This window comes from Thalassophryne amazonica, chromosome 1 (genome assembly GCF_902500255.1).
Source record: "Thalassophryne amazonica chromosome 1, fThaAma1.1, whole genome shotgun sequence".
Taxonomy (NCBI): Eukaryota; Metazoa; Chordata; class Actinopteri; order Batrachoidiformes; family Batrachoididae; genus Thalassophryne; species Thalassophryne amazonica.
Genome location: NC_047103.1, coordinates 2,700,195 through 2,718,216, shown reverse-complemented (window position 1 = coordinate 2,718,216; position 18,022 = coordinate 2,700,195). Strand labels below are relative to the sequence as shown.

At 44.6% G+C, this 18,022-nt stretch overlaps 1 protein-coding gene across 1 annotated transcript in view; it reads left to right on the top strand.

Annotated features, from left to right (window-relative positions):
- Window positions 1-17,106, top strand: part of xylb (xylulokinase homolog (H. influenzae)) — a gene marked incomplete at its 3' end in the record, with an annotated part of 52,682 nt that extends 35,576 nt beyond the window's left edge. Inside the window, exons 16-18 of the mRNA XM_034183453.1 lie at window positions 13,433-13,491; window positions 13,575-13,662; window positions 16,979-17,106. Coding sequence (XP_034039344.1) covers window positions 13,433-13,491; window positions 13,575-13,662; window positions 16,979-17,106 — 275 coding nt within the window. The remainder of the gene's footprint in view (window positions 1-13,432; window positions 13,492-13,574; window positions 13,663-16,978) is intronic.
- Between the last annotated feature and the right edge of the window lie 916 nt (window positions 17,107-18,022).

Here is an 18,022-nt window from a genome sequence, read left to right as displayed (position 1 = left end):
TTCAGCATCACTCTGAGACAAGATCTTTCTAATTTTAGAGATATTGCGCAAATGTAAAAAAGCAGTCTTACGTATTTGCTTAATATGTGCATTGAAGGACATATCCTGATCAAAAATGACTCCAAGATTTCTCACAGTATTACTGGAGGTCAGGGTAATGCCATCCAGAGTAAGGATCTGGTTAGACACCATGTTTCTAAGATTTGTGGGGCCAAGTACAATAACTTCAGTTTTATCTGAATTTAAAAGCAGGAAATTAGAGGTCATCCATGTCTTTATGTCTGAAAGACATTCCTGCAGTTCCAAGGTTGGAGATTGGTCTATAATTAGCTAAGATAGCTGGGTCAAGTGATGGCTTTTTAAGTAATGGTTTAATTACTGCCACCTTAAAACCCTGTGGTACATAGCCAATTAATAAAGATAGATTGATCATATTTAAGATCGAAGCATTAATTAATGGTAGGGCTTCCTTGAGCAGCCTGGTAGGAATGGGGTCTAATAGACATGTTGATGGTTTGGAGGAAGTGACTAATGAAAGTAACTCAGACAGAAGTAGAGAAGCTTGAATCTTCGACTGGACTGGGTTGCTTGACGCGAGGACGTTTCGCTTCAAATCGCAGAAGCTTCCTCAGCTAAAATTCCTGCTCTGGTAGTCTGACTTCTGTCTTGACTCTTGTAGCGAAGAATACACGGAAGCCACAAATGCTGGCGTTTTAAACCTAACCAGACCCCTCCTACCGAGAGGCCGACTGCTATAGGCTGGTGACTAAACAATAGCTCTCATTAGCACCTATTGTGCTCTAGTAAGCACCCTCCTAATGACAGGGCAGCTGTCCCTCCTAATGATGGGATGGAAGCCTCTCCTGATGGCTCCCTTGACAACTCTCCTGATGACGTGAATGACTCTTTACCATGAACAAAAGACTGAAACTGCTTTGACCTGAGTACCCCATTGTAAACAGGGGACAAAGCGTGTCTCAGACCTTTGACCCCTCTCTCAAACCATTTCTTCTCTCTGGCTAAGATTTTAACTTCCTTGTCCTCAAACACGTGGTTAGTGTCTTTCAGGTGGAGACGAACTGCAGACTGAGGTCCATTTGCGCCCTCTCTGCGGTGCTGGTATAGCCTTTTGTGTAAAGGTTGCTTAGTCTCACCTATGTAGTGTTTGTTACTGTTTTCCTGACATCTGATAGAATACACTACATTGCTCTGTTTGTAACTAGGGATCCTGTCCTTAGGGTGAACTAATTTCTGTCTCAAGGTGTTAACCGGTTTAAAGTAAACTGGGATTTTGTGCTGTCTGAAGATTCTCTGTAGTTTTTCCCGTACTCCTGCTAAATAAGGGAGAGACTGTCTCGTCTCCTGTCTATCTGGTCTCTTTGTTTTCTGGGACTTCTGTTGTGAAAGTGTAGTGACACGGACCCACAACAGGGGGCGCAAATGAACGGTCAATAGATGAGCCAAAATATAACAATTTAATGTTGTGAAGGTGCACAACGAATACACAGACAATCTCAGAATATGATTACAGTCAATCCACAAAGGTGATGTGTGGGCAGGCTCAAGGATAGAAGACGTCTGTCCTGAGAAGAGCCGGAACCACCCGATTTACGCCGCCACCGAACCTGGTGAATACTGGAGCCGCCAAGTCCCGAATTCCCAGGTGATCACCGTCCCCGACTGTCGGATCTGGTACTGCTGGCGAAGAACAAAGACAGTCAAGTGTGGGTGTGTGTACACCCAGTAACAATAACGGTGGGAATGCCACTTCCACCTCTCACTCAATATGCTGATGAATTTACAGTGATCCCTCAGAGGAAAAGAGTGCCGTCCTGCACTCACTCAGCCTCCACAGGAAGAGGGACCGGTACTCCTGCAAACACTCACAATATACAGCTTATAAGTAAACACAAATGGCTGAGGATATTACCTCCATTGAAGTACGATATCTCGGCGATGAGGTGGAGATGACGTCTGGGTTTTATGGAGTGGGATGATGAAGAATGAGTGACAGCTGTCAGGACATAATGAGTAACAGCTGTCACTCCCTGCTGTGTCCGTGGCGGCAGCGCCCTCTCGTGCCTGAAGCCCGCACTTCAGGCAGGGCGCCCTCTGGTGGTGGGCCAGCAGTACCTCCTCTTCTGGCGGCCCACACAACAACTTCTGCACTTTGTCCAGGGACCATCGTGGGTACCCACATACTGTGAGGGCTTTCCGTACAAGTTGTTGTTCTTTAGCCCTTCCCTCTGCAGTTGTGGGCACCTGTAGGGCTCTGTGTTGAAGAGTCCTGATCACCCCGAGCTTGTGTTCAAGGGGGTGGTTTGAGCCAAAGAGCAGATATTGGTCAGTGTGAGTGGGTTTTCTGTAAACCCCTGTCTGGAGCTGCCTGTTCTCTCCAATCGTAACATCACAGTCCAAGAAGGCTAAATGGTTGTTTCTGGCATCCTCACGTGTGAACTTGATATTGGAATCCACCGAGTTGATGTGTTCTGTAAAGTCCTCAACCTCCTGTTGCTTGATTTTGACACGTGTCATCGACATATCTGAACCAGTGTGTTATGTGTCGGACGCAGCTCGGAGAACCGACCAGCGTTTGAAGGACCCAGTATAAAATAAGCAGAGCACGGTACAAAGGCTAACTGAATTTAATACATAACAGTGATACAAAAAATAACAAAAGAAAGTGCGGTCTGGCGTGGTGCGCTCCCAGCAGCGCTAACGGTCCGGAGCCAGAAGCTGTTCGGACCCAAGGACCCCGCCGACACCCCCCAGGTGGCCGCAACAAACCGAGTCTGTGAAAGAAGGAACCATTATGTGAGTCCACACTCTACACACAGAGAGAACACTTAAAGGTGTACAAACAGCAAACACTTCCTGGCTTAATTACTAATCAGCTTCCCAACCTGCAGGCATGGAACATCCAGTTCACAAAACTCCACTGCAGTGGAAGCCGATACATGACTAACATACAGCTCAATATAAAAAGGTGTGAGGGACACCACATTTACTGACTGTATAAATGTTAGTCACAAAATCTAACGTACCTCAGGAAGTGTGCTGACGAGCGTGAGACCTCACCCCCCTCCTCTTTCACAGACCGTGCATCAAACCCTGGACGTTCTCTGCATCCACTGATGATGAGATGGCTCCCGAGACGACGATCTCACCCGTCTGGTCACAAGGTCGAGTCTCTGGCAAATACACACTGTATACTCCAGTCTTAAATGCCACCATGTTCCAATCCATATAGATGCACCACAGCTGTGAGTCCTGACGAGCCGCAGGTGATCAGGGTGAGGTCCTGATAACCTCAGCAACACAGCCACTCAGTCCCAAATGCAAGCCACCTGGAAGGAAAAACAAAAGACAGAAACAAAAAGGCAGCCAGGCCCCCCAGCCATACAACACAGTGACTGGGAGGGATGCCCATGAAAGACATCAAGGCTGTCTTCTCCACTCGCTCCATGTACACATTGGCCACAATGGGGGATATTGAGGAAGCTTCTGCGATTTGAAGCGAAACGTCCTCGCGTCATGCAACCCAGTCCAGTCGAAGATTCAAGCTTCTCTACTGTGGAAACCACCTGGACAACTGAGAGCCTAGACAGAAACATTGCGACCAACTGTGGGCATGAGGCCCTGGCACTGGTACGTAAGCTGGAAAAGACTGCTAAAAAGATAGCTAACTTTAGAAACCACTTAAGATTTAACCTGAGATGCAAACAAAACAATGTTATTCCCAAATGCATGAAGCAAAAGGCACTAGAAGCAGGTCACACAGCAGAAAAGATCCAGCACAGTTACCTTAGGAGGATTTTGGGTCTTAGAATTAGAAGGCTTCATTTTAAAATATTAGACCGCCAAAATAATCTTGATAGTCTTCACAAAAGGTTAGAAACCTTAGTGGGGGAAGAGGCCTATAATAACATCACAAAGTTCATAGTTAAAATTCAAATGGCTGAGCATTTAAAAAGTAAGGAGCGGCAAATCAGGAAGTTTCACAACCTTTTAGTGCAGAAAAGGCGTACTTTCAGTGGGAGTAGTTTTAAAGATACACCCAGACAAATTAGTGACAACAGGGAAAATTTGGTAAAGAATCTGTCCGACAGGGTTCTTACACAGACAGAAAAGGATGTGCTCGCTAAAGGACTAAATTTCTCAGTGACCCCTAAACATATACCGACAGTAGATTACATCACTGCAGTAGGGTCAGCCATTAAACATAACAGTTTGTCAGAGTCAGAAGCTGGGGACCTCCGACTGAGAGTCACAGCAGTGCTGAACAGTGCTAAGCCTCCTCCGTCCAACATCACAGGAGAAGAACAGAAAGCTTTGTCAGCACTGCAGAAGGACCAAAGCATCCTTATCCTGCCAGCGGATAAAGGCAGATGCACGGTGGTCCTGAACACATTGGACTATGAGGCCAAGATCAACAACTTGCTCAGTGACTCCAATACATACGAACGTCTGAAGAGAGACCCCACGAGCGGCTACAAGAAGAAAATCATTAGCTACCTCCAAAACCTGGAGAAAGAGGGACTCATCGACAGGCAGACATACCACAGACTGTACCCTGGGGACGCCACTCCATGCATCTATGGACTGCCCAAAATCCACAAACAGGACGTGCCACTCAGGCCTATTGTATGTAGCACAGATTCTATCACATACAATTTGGCCAAGCACCTCAAGTGGATTTTGGCTCCTCTAGTGGGTAACTCAGACCACCATGTGGAGAACACACAAGATTTTGTGAACAAGATCAAGGACCTGCAGCTGGAGGCAGATGAAACTATGGTGTCATTTGATGTGACATCGTTGTTCACCTGCATCCCCACTGCTGAGGCCGTCTCAGCTGTGAGGCAGAGACTGCTGGAGGATGTGTCTCTACTTGAAAGGACCAAACTCACACCAGACCACATCTGCCAACTCTTGGAGATCTGTCTTAACACCACGTATTTCCTGTTTAGGGGGAATTACTACAGGCAGATCCATGGTTGTGCGATGGGGTCTCCGGTATCACCCATTGTGGCTAATCTGTACATGGCGCGAGTGGAGAAGACAGCCTTGACGTATTTCACGGGCATCTCTCCCAGTCACTGGTTCAGATATGTCGATGACACATGGGTCAAAATCAAGCAACAGGAGGTTGAGGACTTTACAGAACACATCAACTCGGTGGATTCCAATATCACGTTCACACGTGAGGATGCCAGAAACAACCATTTAGCCTTCTTGGACTGTGATGTTACGATTGGAGAGAACAGGCAGCTCCAGACAGGGGTTTACAGAAAACCGACTCACACTGACCAATATCTGCTCTTTGGCTCAAACCACCCCCTTGAACACAAGCTTGGGGTGATCAGGACTCTTAAACATAGAGCCCTACAGGTGCCCACAACTGCAGAGGGAAGGGCTAAAGAACAACAACTTGTCCGGAAAGCCCTCACAGTATGTGGGTACCCACGATGGTCCCTGGACAAAGTGCAGAAGTCCCAGAAAACAAAGAGACCAGATAGACAGGAGATGGAGACAAGAAGAAGAGGAGTGTCTCTCCCTTATTTAGTAGGGGAAAAACTACAGAGGATCTTCAGACAGCACAAAATCCCAGTTTACTTTAAACCGGTTAACACCTTGAGACAGAAATTAGTTCACCCTAAAGACAGGATCCCTAGTTACAAACAGAGCAATGTAGTGTATTCTATCAGATGTCAGGAAAACTGTAATGAACACTACATAGGTGAGACTAAGCAACCTTTACACAAAAGGCTATACCAGCACCGCAGAGAGGGCACAAATGGACCTCAGTCTGCAGTTCATCTCCACCTGAAAGACACTAACCACACGTTTGAGGACAAGGAAGTTTAAATCTTAGCCAGAGAGAAGAAATGGTTTGAGAGAGGGGTCAAAGAGGCATTCTGTGTGAAACAGTTGAAACCCAGCCTTAACCGGGGAGGGGGTCTGATACATACTTTGTCCCCTGTTTACAGTGGGGTACTCAGGTCAAAGCAGTTTCAGTCTTTTGTGTTGGGAAAGTGTAGTGACACGGACCCACAACAGGGGGCGTAAATGAACGGACAATGGAAGGAGTTAAATTAGAACACTTTACTGTTGTGAATGTCACAACCAAACACGGCAGATTACAGAATGTAGACAAGTCAATTAATAAAGGTGTCGTGTGGGCAGGCTCGACGATAGGAGACGCCCGTCTGGAGATGAACCGGAACCACACGATTTCCACTGCCACCGAACCCGAGGGATACTGGAGCCGCCAAGTCCCGAAGTCCCCAGGTGGCCACCGTCATGGCGTGTCGGATCTGGTACTGCTGGCAGAAAGCAAAGACAGTCAGGTGTGGGTGTGTGAACACCCAGTAACAATCCTGGTGGGAATTCCACCTCCACCTCTCACTCTATAACTTGCAGAGTACTGTAGTGATTCCTCAGGGGAAAAGAGTGCCTTCTAGCGCTCTCTCAGCTTCCACCGACAGAGGTACCGGTACTCCTGCAAACACTCACAATATACAAATAATATTGTAACACAACGGCTGAGGATATTACCTCTTGAAGAAGAAGATATCTCGGCAATGTGGTGGAGGTGTCTTCCTGCTTTTATTAAAGATGTGAGTAGATGATTAGTGACAGCTGTCATGGATGATGAGTGACAGCTGTCACCACGGCTTGTTCCTGGAGGCGGCAGCGCCCTCTCGTGCCTGAAGCCCGCACTTCAGGCAGGGCGCCCTCTGGTGGTGGGCCAGCAGTACCTCCTCTTCTGGCGGCCCACACAACATTTTGTTCATGGTAAAGAGTCATTCACGTCATCAGGAGAGTCGTCAAGGGAGCCATCAGGAGAGGCTGCCGTCCCATCATTAGGAGGGACAGCTGCCCTGTCATTAGGAGGGTGCTAACTAGAGCACAATAGGTGCTAATGAGAGCTATTGTTTAGTCACCAGCCTATAGCAGTCGGCCTTTCGGTAGGAGGGGTCTGGTTAGGTTTAAAACTCCAGCTTTTGTGGCTTCTGTTTATTCTTCTCTACAAGAGTCAAGACAGAAGTCAGACTACCAGAGCAAGAATTTTAGCTGAGGAAGCTTCTGCGATTTGAAGCGAAACGTCCTCGCGTCAAGCGACCCAGTCCAGTCGAAGATTCAAGCTTCTCTACTATGGAAACCACCTGGACAACTGACACCCTACACAGAAACTCAGACAGAACAATCAGAGAGAAAGAGTCTAACCAAATACCAGCATTACTGAAAGCAGCCGAACATAAAGATATGTCTTTGGGATGGTTATGAATAATTTTTTCTCTAATAGTTAAAATTTTATTTGCAAAGAAATTCATGAAGTCATTACTAGTTAAAGTTAAAGGAATACTCGGCTCAATAGAGCTCTGACTCTTTGTCAGCCTGGCTACAGTGCTGAAAATAAACCTGGGGTTCTTATTTTGTTCAATTAGTGATGAATAGTAAGATGTCCTAGCTTTACGGAGGGCTTTTTTATAGAGCAACAGAGTCTTTTTCCAGGCTAAATGAAGATCTTCTAAGTTAGTGAGACGCCATTTCCTCTCCATCTTACGGGTTATCTGCTTTAAGCTGCGAGTTTGTGGGTTAAACCACAGAGTCAGGCACTTCTGATTTAAGGCTGTCTTTTTCAGAGGAGCTACAGCATCCAAAGTTGTGCTCAATGAGGATGTAAAGCTATTGACAAGATAATCTATCTCACTCACAGAGTTTAGGTAGCTACTCTGCACTGTGTTGGTATATGGCATTGAAGAACATAACAAAGAAGGAATCATATCCTTAAACCTAGTTACAGCGCTTTCAGAAAGACTTCTGCTGTAATGAAACTTATTCCCCACTGCTGGGTAGTCTATTAAACTAAATGTAAATGTTATTAAGAAATGATCAGACAAAAAGGGGTTTTCAGGGAATACTGTTAAGTCTTTAATTTCTATGCCATATGTCAGAACAAGATCTAAAGTGTGGTTAAAGTGGTGGGCTCATTTACATTTTGAGCGAAGCCAATTGAGTCTAATAATAGATTAAATGCAGTGTTGAGGCTGTCATTCTCAGCATCTGTGTGGATGTTAAAATTACCCACTATAATTATCTTATCTGAGCTGAGCACTAAGTCAGACAAAAGGTCTGAAAATTCACAGAGAAACTCACAGTAACGACCAGGTGGACGATAGATAACAACAAATAAAACTGTTTTTTGAGACTTCCAATTTGGATGGACAAGACTAAGAGTCAAGCTTTCAAATGAATTAAAGCTCTGTCTGGGTCTTTGATTAATTAATAAGCTGAAATGGAAGATTGCTGCTAATCCTCCCCCTCGGCCCGTGCTACGAGCATTCTGGCAGTTAGTGTGACTTGGGGGTGTTGACTCATTTAAACTAACATATTCATCCTGCTGTAACCAGGTTTCTGTAAGGCAGAATAAATCAATATGTTGATCAATTATTATATCATTTACTAACAGGGACTTAGAAGAGAGAGACCTAATGTTTAATAGACCACATTTAACTGTTTTAGTCTGTGGTGCAGTTGAAGGTGCTATATTATTTTTTCTTTTTGAATTTTTATGCTTAAATAGATTTTTACTGGTTATTGGTGGTCTGGGAGCAGGCACCGTCTCTACGGGGATGGGGTAATGAGGGGATGGCAGGGGGAGAGAAGCTGCAGAGAGGTGTGTAAGACTACAACTCTGCTTCCTGGTCCCAACCCTGGATAGTCACGGTTTGGAGGGTTTAATAAAATTGGCCAGATTTCTAGAAATGAGAGCTGCTCCATCCAAAGTGGGATGGATGCCGTCTCTCCTAACAAGACCAGGTTTTCCCCAGAAACTTTGCCAATTATCTATGAAGCCCACCTCATTTTTTGGACACCACTCAGACAGCCAGCAATTCAAGGAGAACATGCGGCTAAACATGTCACTCCCGGTCCGATTGGGGAGGGGCCCAGAGCCAGCAGTTTCAAATTTCCTTCAATGTCGCCTGCTCTGGCCCCCGGAAGACAATTGACTATGGTTGCTGGTGTCGCTAACTTCACATTTCGCAAAACAGAGTCGCCAATAACCAGAGTTTGTTCCTCGGCGGGTGTGTCGCCGAGTGGGGAAAAACGGTTAGAAATGTGAACGGGTTGGTGGTGTACACGGGGCTTCTGTTTAGAACTACGCTTCCTCCTCACAGTCACCCAGCCGGCCTGCTGGGGGACAGCTAACGGCGGCTAAGCTACCTTGGTCTGTACCAACTACAGGGGCCTGGCTAGCTGTACGATTTTCCAAGGTGCGGATCCGAGTCTCCAATTCGCCCAGCCTGGCCTCCAAAGCTACGAATAAGCTACACTCATTACAAGTACCGTTACTGCTAAAGGAGGCCGAGGAATAACTAAACATTTCACACCCAGAGCAGAGAAGTGCGGGAGAGACAGGAGAAGCCGCCATGTTAAACCGGCTAAGAGCTAATAGCTGTGTTAAGCTAGCAGATTCCTAAAAACACACAAAGTGAATAATGTGTGAATAATTTAGAGGTGATTCAGCAGAGAGAGTGCTTTAGTTAAGGCACGTGAAGATTACACTGTGAAATAAATCGTTATCTAGTTAACTAGATCAATCTAACTACGCAGATTAAACAGCTAACAGATACAGCAAAACACCGCTGTGCTCCGGAACAGGAAGTGATACAATACCGCAGTCAGAGCCAACCACCAGTAGAGTGCAGTCTGACTAGACAGACAAATGACAGCTGACCAGACCAAAGTACAGAACCTTACCATATGACCTGGACCACTCCAGCACGTCAGAATCCATACGGTCGACTGCACGCAACCACGGAAATGGGTCCAGGACGCAGGGCCCCAGGAGAAAAAGGGCAGCGGCAGGGCACAGGAGCAGAAGATGAATTGTTCTGTAATTTGTGTCTGTATCATGGCCCAAGCAGAGGGTCACCCCTTTGAGTCTGGTCTGCTTGAGGTTTCTTCCGCAGAGAGTTTTTCTTACCACTGTTGCTCTGGGGGTTGGTAAGGTTAGACCTTACTGTGTGAAGCACCTTGAGGCAACTCTGTTGTGATTTGGCGCTATATAAATGAAAATAAATTGAAATTGAAAATGAACAAATATTTTCACAAAAACAATAATGTTTATCAGTTTGAACATTAAATATCTTGTCTTTGTGGTGTATTCAATTGAATATAGGTTGAAGAGGATTTGAAAATCATTGTATTCTGTTTTTAATTTACATTTTACACAACGTCCCAACTTCACTGGAACTGAGGTTGTAAAAATGGTTTGTGAATGACTAAATATGACTCAAACTAAAAAGGACCATTTGACTAAAGACTGAGGCTAAATAAGAAAAAAAACAGGTGACAAAACTAACACTAGTTCCACCTGGTGGACATTTACTATTAATGCAGGTACAGTGGAGTTTCACTGAAAGGTCGAGTTAAGAGGCAGCAGATGTGACCGTGAACACGCTAATGCCTCTGGAAGGTGGTCACGCTCTCTTGCTTGCCTCTACTGGTGGTTGGCTCTCACTGCGGTATTGTATCACTTCCTGTTCCGATGCACAGCGGTGTTTTGCTGTATCTGTTAGCTGTTTAATCTGCGCAGTTAGATTGATCTAGTTAACTAGATAACGATTTGTTTCACAGTGTAATCTTCATGTGCCTTAACTAAAGCACTCCCTCTGCTGAATCACCTCTAAATTATTTACACATTATTCACTTAGTGTGTTTTTAGGAATCCGCTAGCTTAGCGCAGCTACTAGCTCTTAGCCGGTTTAGCATGGTGGCTTCTCCTGTCTCTCCCGCACTTTTCTGCTCTGGGTGTGAAATGTTTAGTTATTCCTCGGCCTCCTTTAGCAATAATGGTACTTGTAATAAGTGTAGCTTATTCGTAGCTTTGGAGGCCAGGCTGGGCGAATTGGAGACTCGGCTCCGCACCTTGGAAAATCCTCCAGCTAGCCAGGCCCCTGTAGTCGGTGCGGACCAAGGTAGCTTAGCCGCCGTTAGTTCCCCTCCGGCAGATCCCGAGCAGCCGGGAAAGCAGGCCGACTGGGTGACTGTGAGGAGGAAGCGTAGCCCTAAACAGAAGCCCCGTGTACACCACCAACCCGTTCACATTTCTAACCGTTTTTCCCCACTCGGCGACACACCCGCCGAGGATCAAACTCTGGTTATTGGCGACTCTGTTTTGAGAAATGTGAAGTTAGCAACACCAGCAACCATAGTCAGTTGTCTTACAGGGGCCAGAGCAGGCGACACTGAAGGAAATTTGAAACTGCTGGCTAAGGCTAAGCGTAAATTTGGTAAGATTGTAATTCACATCAGCAGTAATGACACCCGGTTACGTCAATCGGAGGTCACTAAAATTAACCTTGAATCGGTGTGTAACTTTGCAAAAACAATGTCGGACTCTGTAGTTTTCTCTGGGCCCCTCCCCAATCGGACCGGGAGTGACATGTTTAGCCGCATGTTCTCCTTGAATTGCTGGCTGTCTGACTGGCGTCCAAAAAATGAGGTGGGCTTCATAGATAATTGGCAAAGCTTCTGGGAAAAACCTGGTCTTGTTAGGAGAGACGGCATCCATCTCACTTTGGATGGAGCAGCTCTCATTTCTAGAAATCTGGCCAATTTTCTTAAATCCTCCAAACCGTGACCACCAATAACCAGTAAAAATCTATTTAAGCATAAAAATTCAAAAAGAAAAAATAATATAGCACCTTCAACTGCACCACAGACTAAAACAGTTAAATGTAGTCTATTAAACATTAGGTCTCTCTCTTCTAAGTCCCTGTTAGTAAATGATATAATAATTGATCAACATATTGATTTATTCTGCCTTACAGAAACCTGGTTACAGCAGGATGAATATGTTAGTTTAAATGAGTCAACACCCCCGAGTCACACTAACTGCCAGAACGCTCGTAGCACGGGCCGAGGCGGAGGATTAGCAGCAATCTTCCATTCCAGCTTATTAATTAATCAAAAACCCAGACAGCGCTTTAATTCATTTGAAAGCTTGACTCTTAGTCTTGTCCATCCAAATTGGAAGTCCCAAAAACCAGTTTTATTTGTTATTATCTATCGTCCACCTGGTCGTTACTGTGAGCATTACCCTGACCTCTAGTAATACTGTGAGAAATCTTGGAGTCATTTTTGATCAGGATATGTCCTTCAATGTGCATATTAAACAAATATGTAGGACTGCTTTTTTGCATTTGCGCAATATCTCTAAAATTAGAAAGGTCTTGTCTCAGAGTGATGCTGAAAAACTAATTCATGCATTTTTTTCCTCTAGGCTGGACTATTGTAATTCATTATTATCAGGTTGTCCTAAAAGTTCCCTGAAAAGCCTTCAGTTAATTCAAAATGCTGCAGCTAGAGTACTGACGGGGACTAGAAGGAGAGAGCATATCTCACCCATATTGGCCTCTCTTCATTGGCTTCCTGTTAATTCTAGAATAGAATTTAAAATTCTTCTTCTTACTTATAAGGTTTTGAATAATCAGGTCCCATCTTATCTTAGGGACCTCATAGTACCATATCCCCCCAATAGAGCGCTTCGCTCTCAGACTGCAGGCTTACTTGTAGTTCCTAGGGTTTGTAAGAGTAGAATGGGAGGCAGAGCCTTCAGCTTTCAGGCTCCTCTCCTGTGGAACCAGCTCCCAATTCAGATCAGGGAGACAGACACCCTCTCTACTTTTAAGATTAGGCTTAAAACTTTCCTTTTTGCTAAAGCTTATAGTTAGGGCTGGATCAGGTGACCCTGAACCATCCCTTAGTTATGCTGCTATAGACGTAGACTGCTGGGGGGTTCCCATGATGCACTGAGTGTTTCTTTCTCTTTTTGCTCTGTATGCACCACTCTGCATTTAATCATTAGTGATCGATCTCTGCTCCCCTCCACAGCATGTCTTTTTCCTGGTTCTCTCCCTCAGCCCCAACCAGTCCCAGCAGAAGAGTGCCCCTCCCTGAGCCTGGTTCTGCTGGAGGTTTCTTCCTGTTAAAAGGGAGTTTTCCTTCCCACTGTTGCCAAGTGCTTGCTCACAGGGGGTCGTTTTGACCGTTGGGGTTTTTCCGTAATTATTGTATGGCCTTGCCTTACAATATAAAGCGCCTTGGGGCAACTGTTTGTTGTGATTTGGCGCTATATAAATAAAATTGATTTGATTTGATTTGATATAAATTCACGGGAACGTTCTGGTGACGTTTAGTCTGACATCAGAGGATGTTAAAATGTGGGCGTGGCTGCTCCATCTGCACTTCCTGCACAGATCGTTAGCGTGATGTTAGCTTCCTGTGATCAGTGACGTTACTGCTGAAAGCCGTTTGTTTGTTTGTTTGTAATGACCTGCCGCTGTAGTTCAGCTGTAAATAATGACGTTAATGTTAAACTGTTCGTTTGTCAGCACTGACCCCTGTTTGGTGTTTTTAGTTCCTGGAACCAGAGTTCTGGCGACGGGTGGAGCCTCGTCCAATACAGACATTCTGCAGGTCAGTGATGTGGAAACTCGTTCTGTTAATTTAAGGTCTTGTTGGCGATTCAAGTTAAAAGCTGCTGATTTTGTATGTCTCAGGTTTTGGCCGACGTCTTTAACGCTCGCGTCTACACCATCGATGTGTCTGACTCCGCCTGCCTTGGCTCCGCCTACAGAGCTCTCCATGGTAATCTGCTCTAAAGAATAACATGAACTCTGACCGGACTGTAGGATCTGATGGTTCCTCGGGAACCCGCGTGCAGTCCAGCTGGAGGACTTGCAGACGTGGTGGAGTTAAATTTGTCTCATTCATATAGTGCAGCGGATAACTGAAAAAATGCTTCAAATGTTGATGTAAGCACCAGATTTGGCACACGTACTCCTTAGACATTACTCTTTTAAAAATGCTGAGTGGCCACATGAACTTTCAATAGGCAGCCAAGTAGGGGTCAACTGAATATTGAAAGGTATTCCATATTATTTGTCTGATCATAAAGATTCCAAAAAGGTATAGTTTGGACTATCTGTGAATGAATGTTCTGGAGTTATGGGGTAGAAACAGCAAGAATGGTGATAAAGGTCAATTTCAATTTGTCAAAAGTTAAAGTTGCTCCAATTTTGGTAAAATGTACTGCAAATTATTAGTTGGGTGAATACGGTTTTAAAAAGCAATAGTTTGCATCATGTATCATGCTTAGTTATCATGTTACAGGGCAGCATATGTCACATGTCATAGAATCCAATGGATGCTGATATTGTTTAACCTTTACTTTGCAAACCAAACACGCAACACAGTCAAAACTATTCCATTTATTAATCCTATTAGCTCAACCAGTAATTTGCACCACTTTTTACCAAAACTGGAGCAACTTTAACTTTTGACCCCTGTACAAACTGAAATTGACCTTTGTCAGTGTTTTTGCTGTTTTTACCCCATAACTCCAGAACATTCATTCACAGATAGTCCAAACTATACCTTTTTGGAATTTTTATGATCAGACAAATAATATGGAATACCTTTCAGTATGACTGGAACATTTTTAATTTTGACACCTGTGTAATTCTTAATTGACCCCTACTTGGCCGCCTATTGAACGTTCATGTGGCCACTCAGCATTTTTAAAAGAGGAAAGTCTAAGGAGTATGTGAGCCAGATTTGGTGCTTGCATCACCGTTTGAAGGATCCCTCAGTAAATGGTCAATTATCTGCAGCACTAATACCTATAAATGCACAGTGGCTGATTCTTTGATTTGCGAACCACAAACACAGACGTCTGATTTGTAACTCGTGTGTTGTTTCGCGCTGGATGGTCGTGTGAATCACGAGCTGAATGTCTGAGCAGTTTTGTGTCTTAAAATTGCATTACTGAACAAAGCGATGAGTGTGTGTGTGATTGCAGATCCACAAAGGCTCAATCACTAAACTAACAGAAACTTTCAGTTTTGCAAATGCCTTGAGCGAGAGAAAAGGCTGGATGATGTGGCGAGAGTAAATCAGGAAGTAAAAGAGATTAGCAAGGAAGAAGTGAGGGCTGCTATGAAGAGTGGAAAGGCAGTTGGTCCAGATGACATTCCAGTGGAGGCATGGAAATGTCTAGGAGAGATGGCAGTAGAGTTTCTAACCAGATTGTTTAATAAAATCTTGGAGAGTGAGAGGATGCCTGAGGAGTGGAGACGAAGTGTGCTGGTTCCTATTTTCAAGAACAAGGGTGATGTGCAGAGCTGCAGTAACTACAGAGGCATAAAGCTGATCAGCCACAGCATGAAGTTATGGGAAAGAGTAGTAGAAGCTAGGCTCAGAAAACAGGTGAAGATCTGTGAGCAGCAATATGGTTTCATGCCGAGAAAGAGCACTACAGATGCAATGTTTGCTCTGAGAATACTGTTGGAAAAGTACAGAGGACAGAAAGAGTTACATTGTGTTTTTGTGGACTTAGAAAAAGCTTATGATAGGGTGCCAAGAGAAGAGCTGTGGTATTGTATGAGGAAGTCGGGAGTGGCAGAGAAGTATGTTAGGGTAGTACAGGACATGTACAAGAATAGTGTGACAGCGGTGAGATGCGCAGTCCGAATGACAGACTCATTCAAGGTGGAGGTGGGATTACACGAAGGATCAGCTCTGAGTCCTTTCTTGTTTGCAGTGGTGATGGACAGGTTGACAGATGAGATCAGACAGGAGTCCCCATGGACTATGATGTTTGCAGATGACATTGTGATCTGTAGTGAGAGTAGAGAGCAAGTTGAGTCTAGTCTGGAGAGGTGGAGATATGCTTTGGAGAGAAGGGGAATGAAAGTCAGTAGAAGAAAGACTGAGTACATGTGTGTGAACAGTAGTGAGACCAGCTATGTTGTATGGTTTAGAGACAGTGGCACTAACAAAAAGACAGGAGGCAGAGCTGGAGGTGGCAGAGCTGAAGATGTTGAGATTCTCTTTGGGAGTGACAAGAATGGACAAGATTAGGAATGAACATATCAGAGGGACAGCTCAGGTGGGACGGTTTGGAGACAAAGTCAGAGAGGCGAGATTGAGATGGTTTGGACATGTGCAGAGGAGGGACCCAGGGTATATAGGGAGAAGGATGCTGAGGATGGAGCCACCAGGCAGGAGGAGAAGAGGGAGACCAAAGAGGAGGTTCATGGATGTGCTGAGAGAGGACATGCAGGTGGATGGTGTGACAGAGGAAGATACAGAGGACAGAGTGAGATGGAAACAATTGATCTGCTGTGGCAACCCCTAACGGGAACAGCCGAAAGACAAAGAAGACAAATGAAAAAATGATATATTTACAAATACACATTTATTTGTAAAAACCAACAAGTTGCAAATTGGACATTTGTGTTTGTGGATGTTAAAACACGTGTGCAAATGAAGGAATCAGCTTCATTTGCAGGTATGAATGAGACAAACTTGACTCCGTACGGTTGTAACTGGAACTGAGGTTGATTTGGAGTTGAACGTGTCCACAGGAGACGCTGTTTCATTTCTGAGGACACTCTGAATATCATCCAGAGGAGACAACATACTGCACGGCCTGCTGGATGTTCTAGGACAGTGAAACAGACTTTGAAGGACTTCAGAGTTTCAGGGTGACGTGTGTCGTATCCTCTCTATGTCCTCTGTAAATCCAAGCCACCGGTTTCATATGAAAGCTCAGAAGCTTCGTTATCGGACGAAGCAGTATTCGTTTCACTCTCTGTCGGCCATCGGGATGTTTTTGCTTTTCCTACAGTGTACCTCACACGCCAAGAAAAGCTAAGTAAGACGTTTTCTGGAAATGCACCTGCTAAGTCATCACACAAGAGGAATAATTAGCAATAAAATATATCAGCGATCATTAATTATTATCGTTTGTGCGCGGACAGACTTACAGTCATGAATACTTTGATGTTGTGTTGCTAACGTGAACAATAAATAACATGTAACATGTCCTTTAACAACTCATGGTGTCTGATTGGCTGATGATCATCTGACAGCTGTTGGTGTTGGTCAACGTGTGTTTCAGGACTGACGGCAGAATCTGGACATTCCTTCTTTGACGCTGTGAAAAAAGCACCAGAACCAAGACTGGTCACCACCCCGAACGTGACTGCAAAGGAGGTAAACACACACACACACACACACACACACAGACAGAAACATACACACAGACAGACAGAAACATACACACAAACAGAAACATACACACAGACAGAAACACACAAACAGACATAAACATACACACAGACACACACACACAGACAGAAACATACACACAAACAGACATAAACATACACACAGACACACACACACAGACAGAAACATACACACAAACAGACATAAACATACACACAGACACACACAGACACAGACAGAAACATACACACAAACAGACACACACAGACACAGACAGAAACATACACACAAACAGAAACATACACACAGACAGAAACACACACACAGACAGAAACATACACACAGACACACACAGACAGAAACATACACACAAACAGACAGAAACATACACACAGACACACAGACACAGACAGAAACATACACACAAACAGACACACACAGACACACACACACACAGACAGAAACATACACACAAACAGACAGAAACATACACACGCACACACAGACAGAAACAGACACAGACATAAACAGACACACAAACAGACAGAAACATACACACAGACAGACAGAAACATACACACACACACACAAACAGACACACACACAGAAACAGACACACAGACACAAACAGACACACACACAGACACACACACAGAAACAGACACACACACAGACACACACACACACAGAAACATACACACACAGAAACAGACACAGACACAGAAACATACACACAAACAGACAGAAACATACACCCAGACAGACAGAAACAGACACACAAACGGACAGAAACATACACACAGACAGACAGAAACAGACACACAAACAGACAGACAGACACACACACACAGACAGAAACAGACACACAAACAGACAGACAGAAACATACACACAGACAGACAGAAACATACACACAGAGACACACAGAAACAGA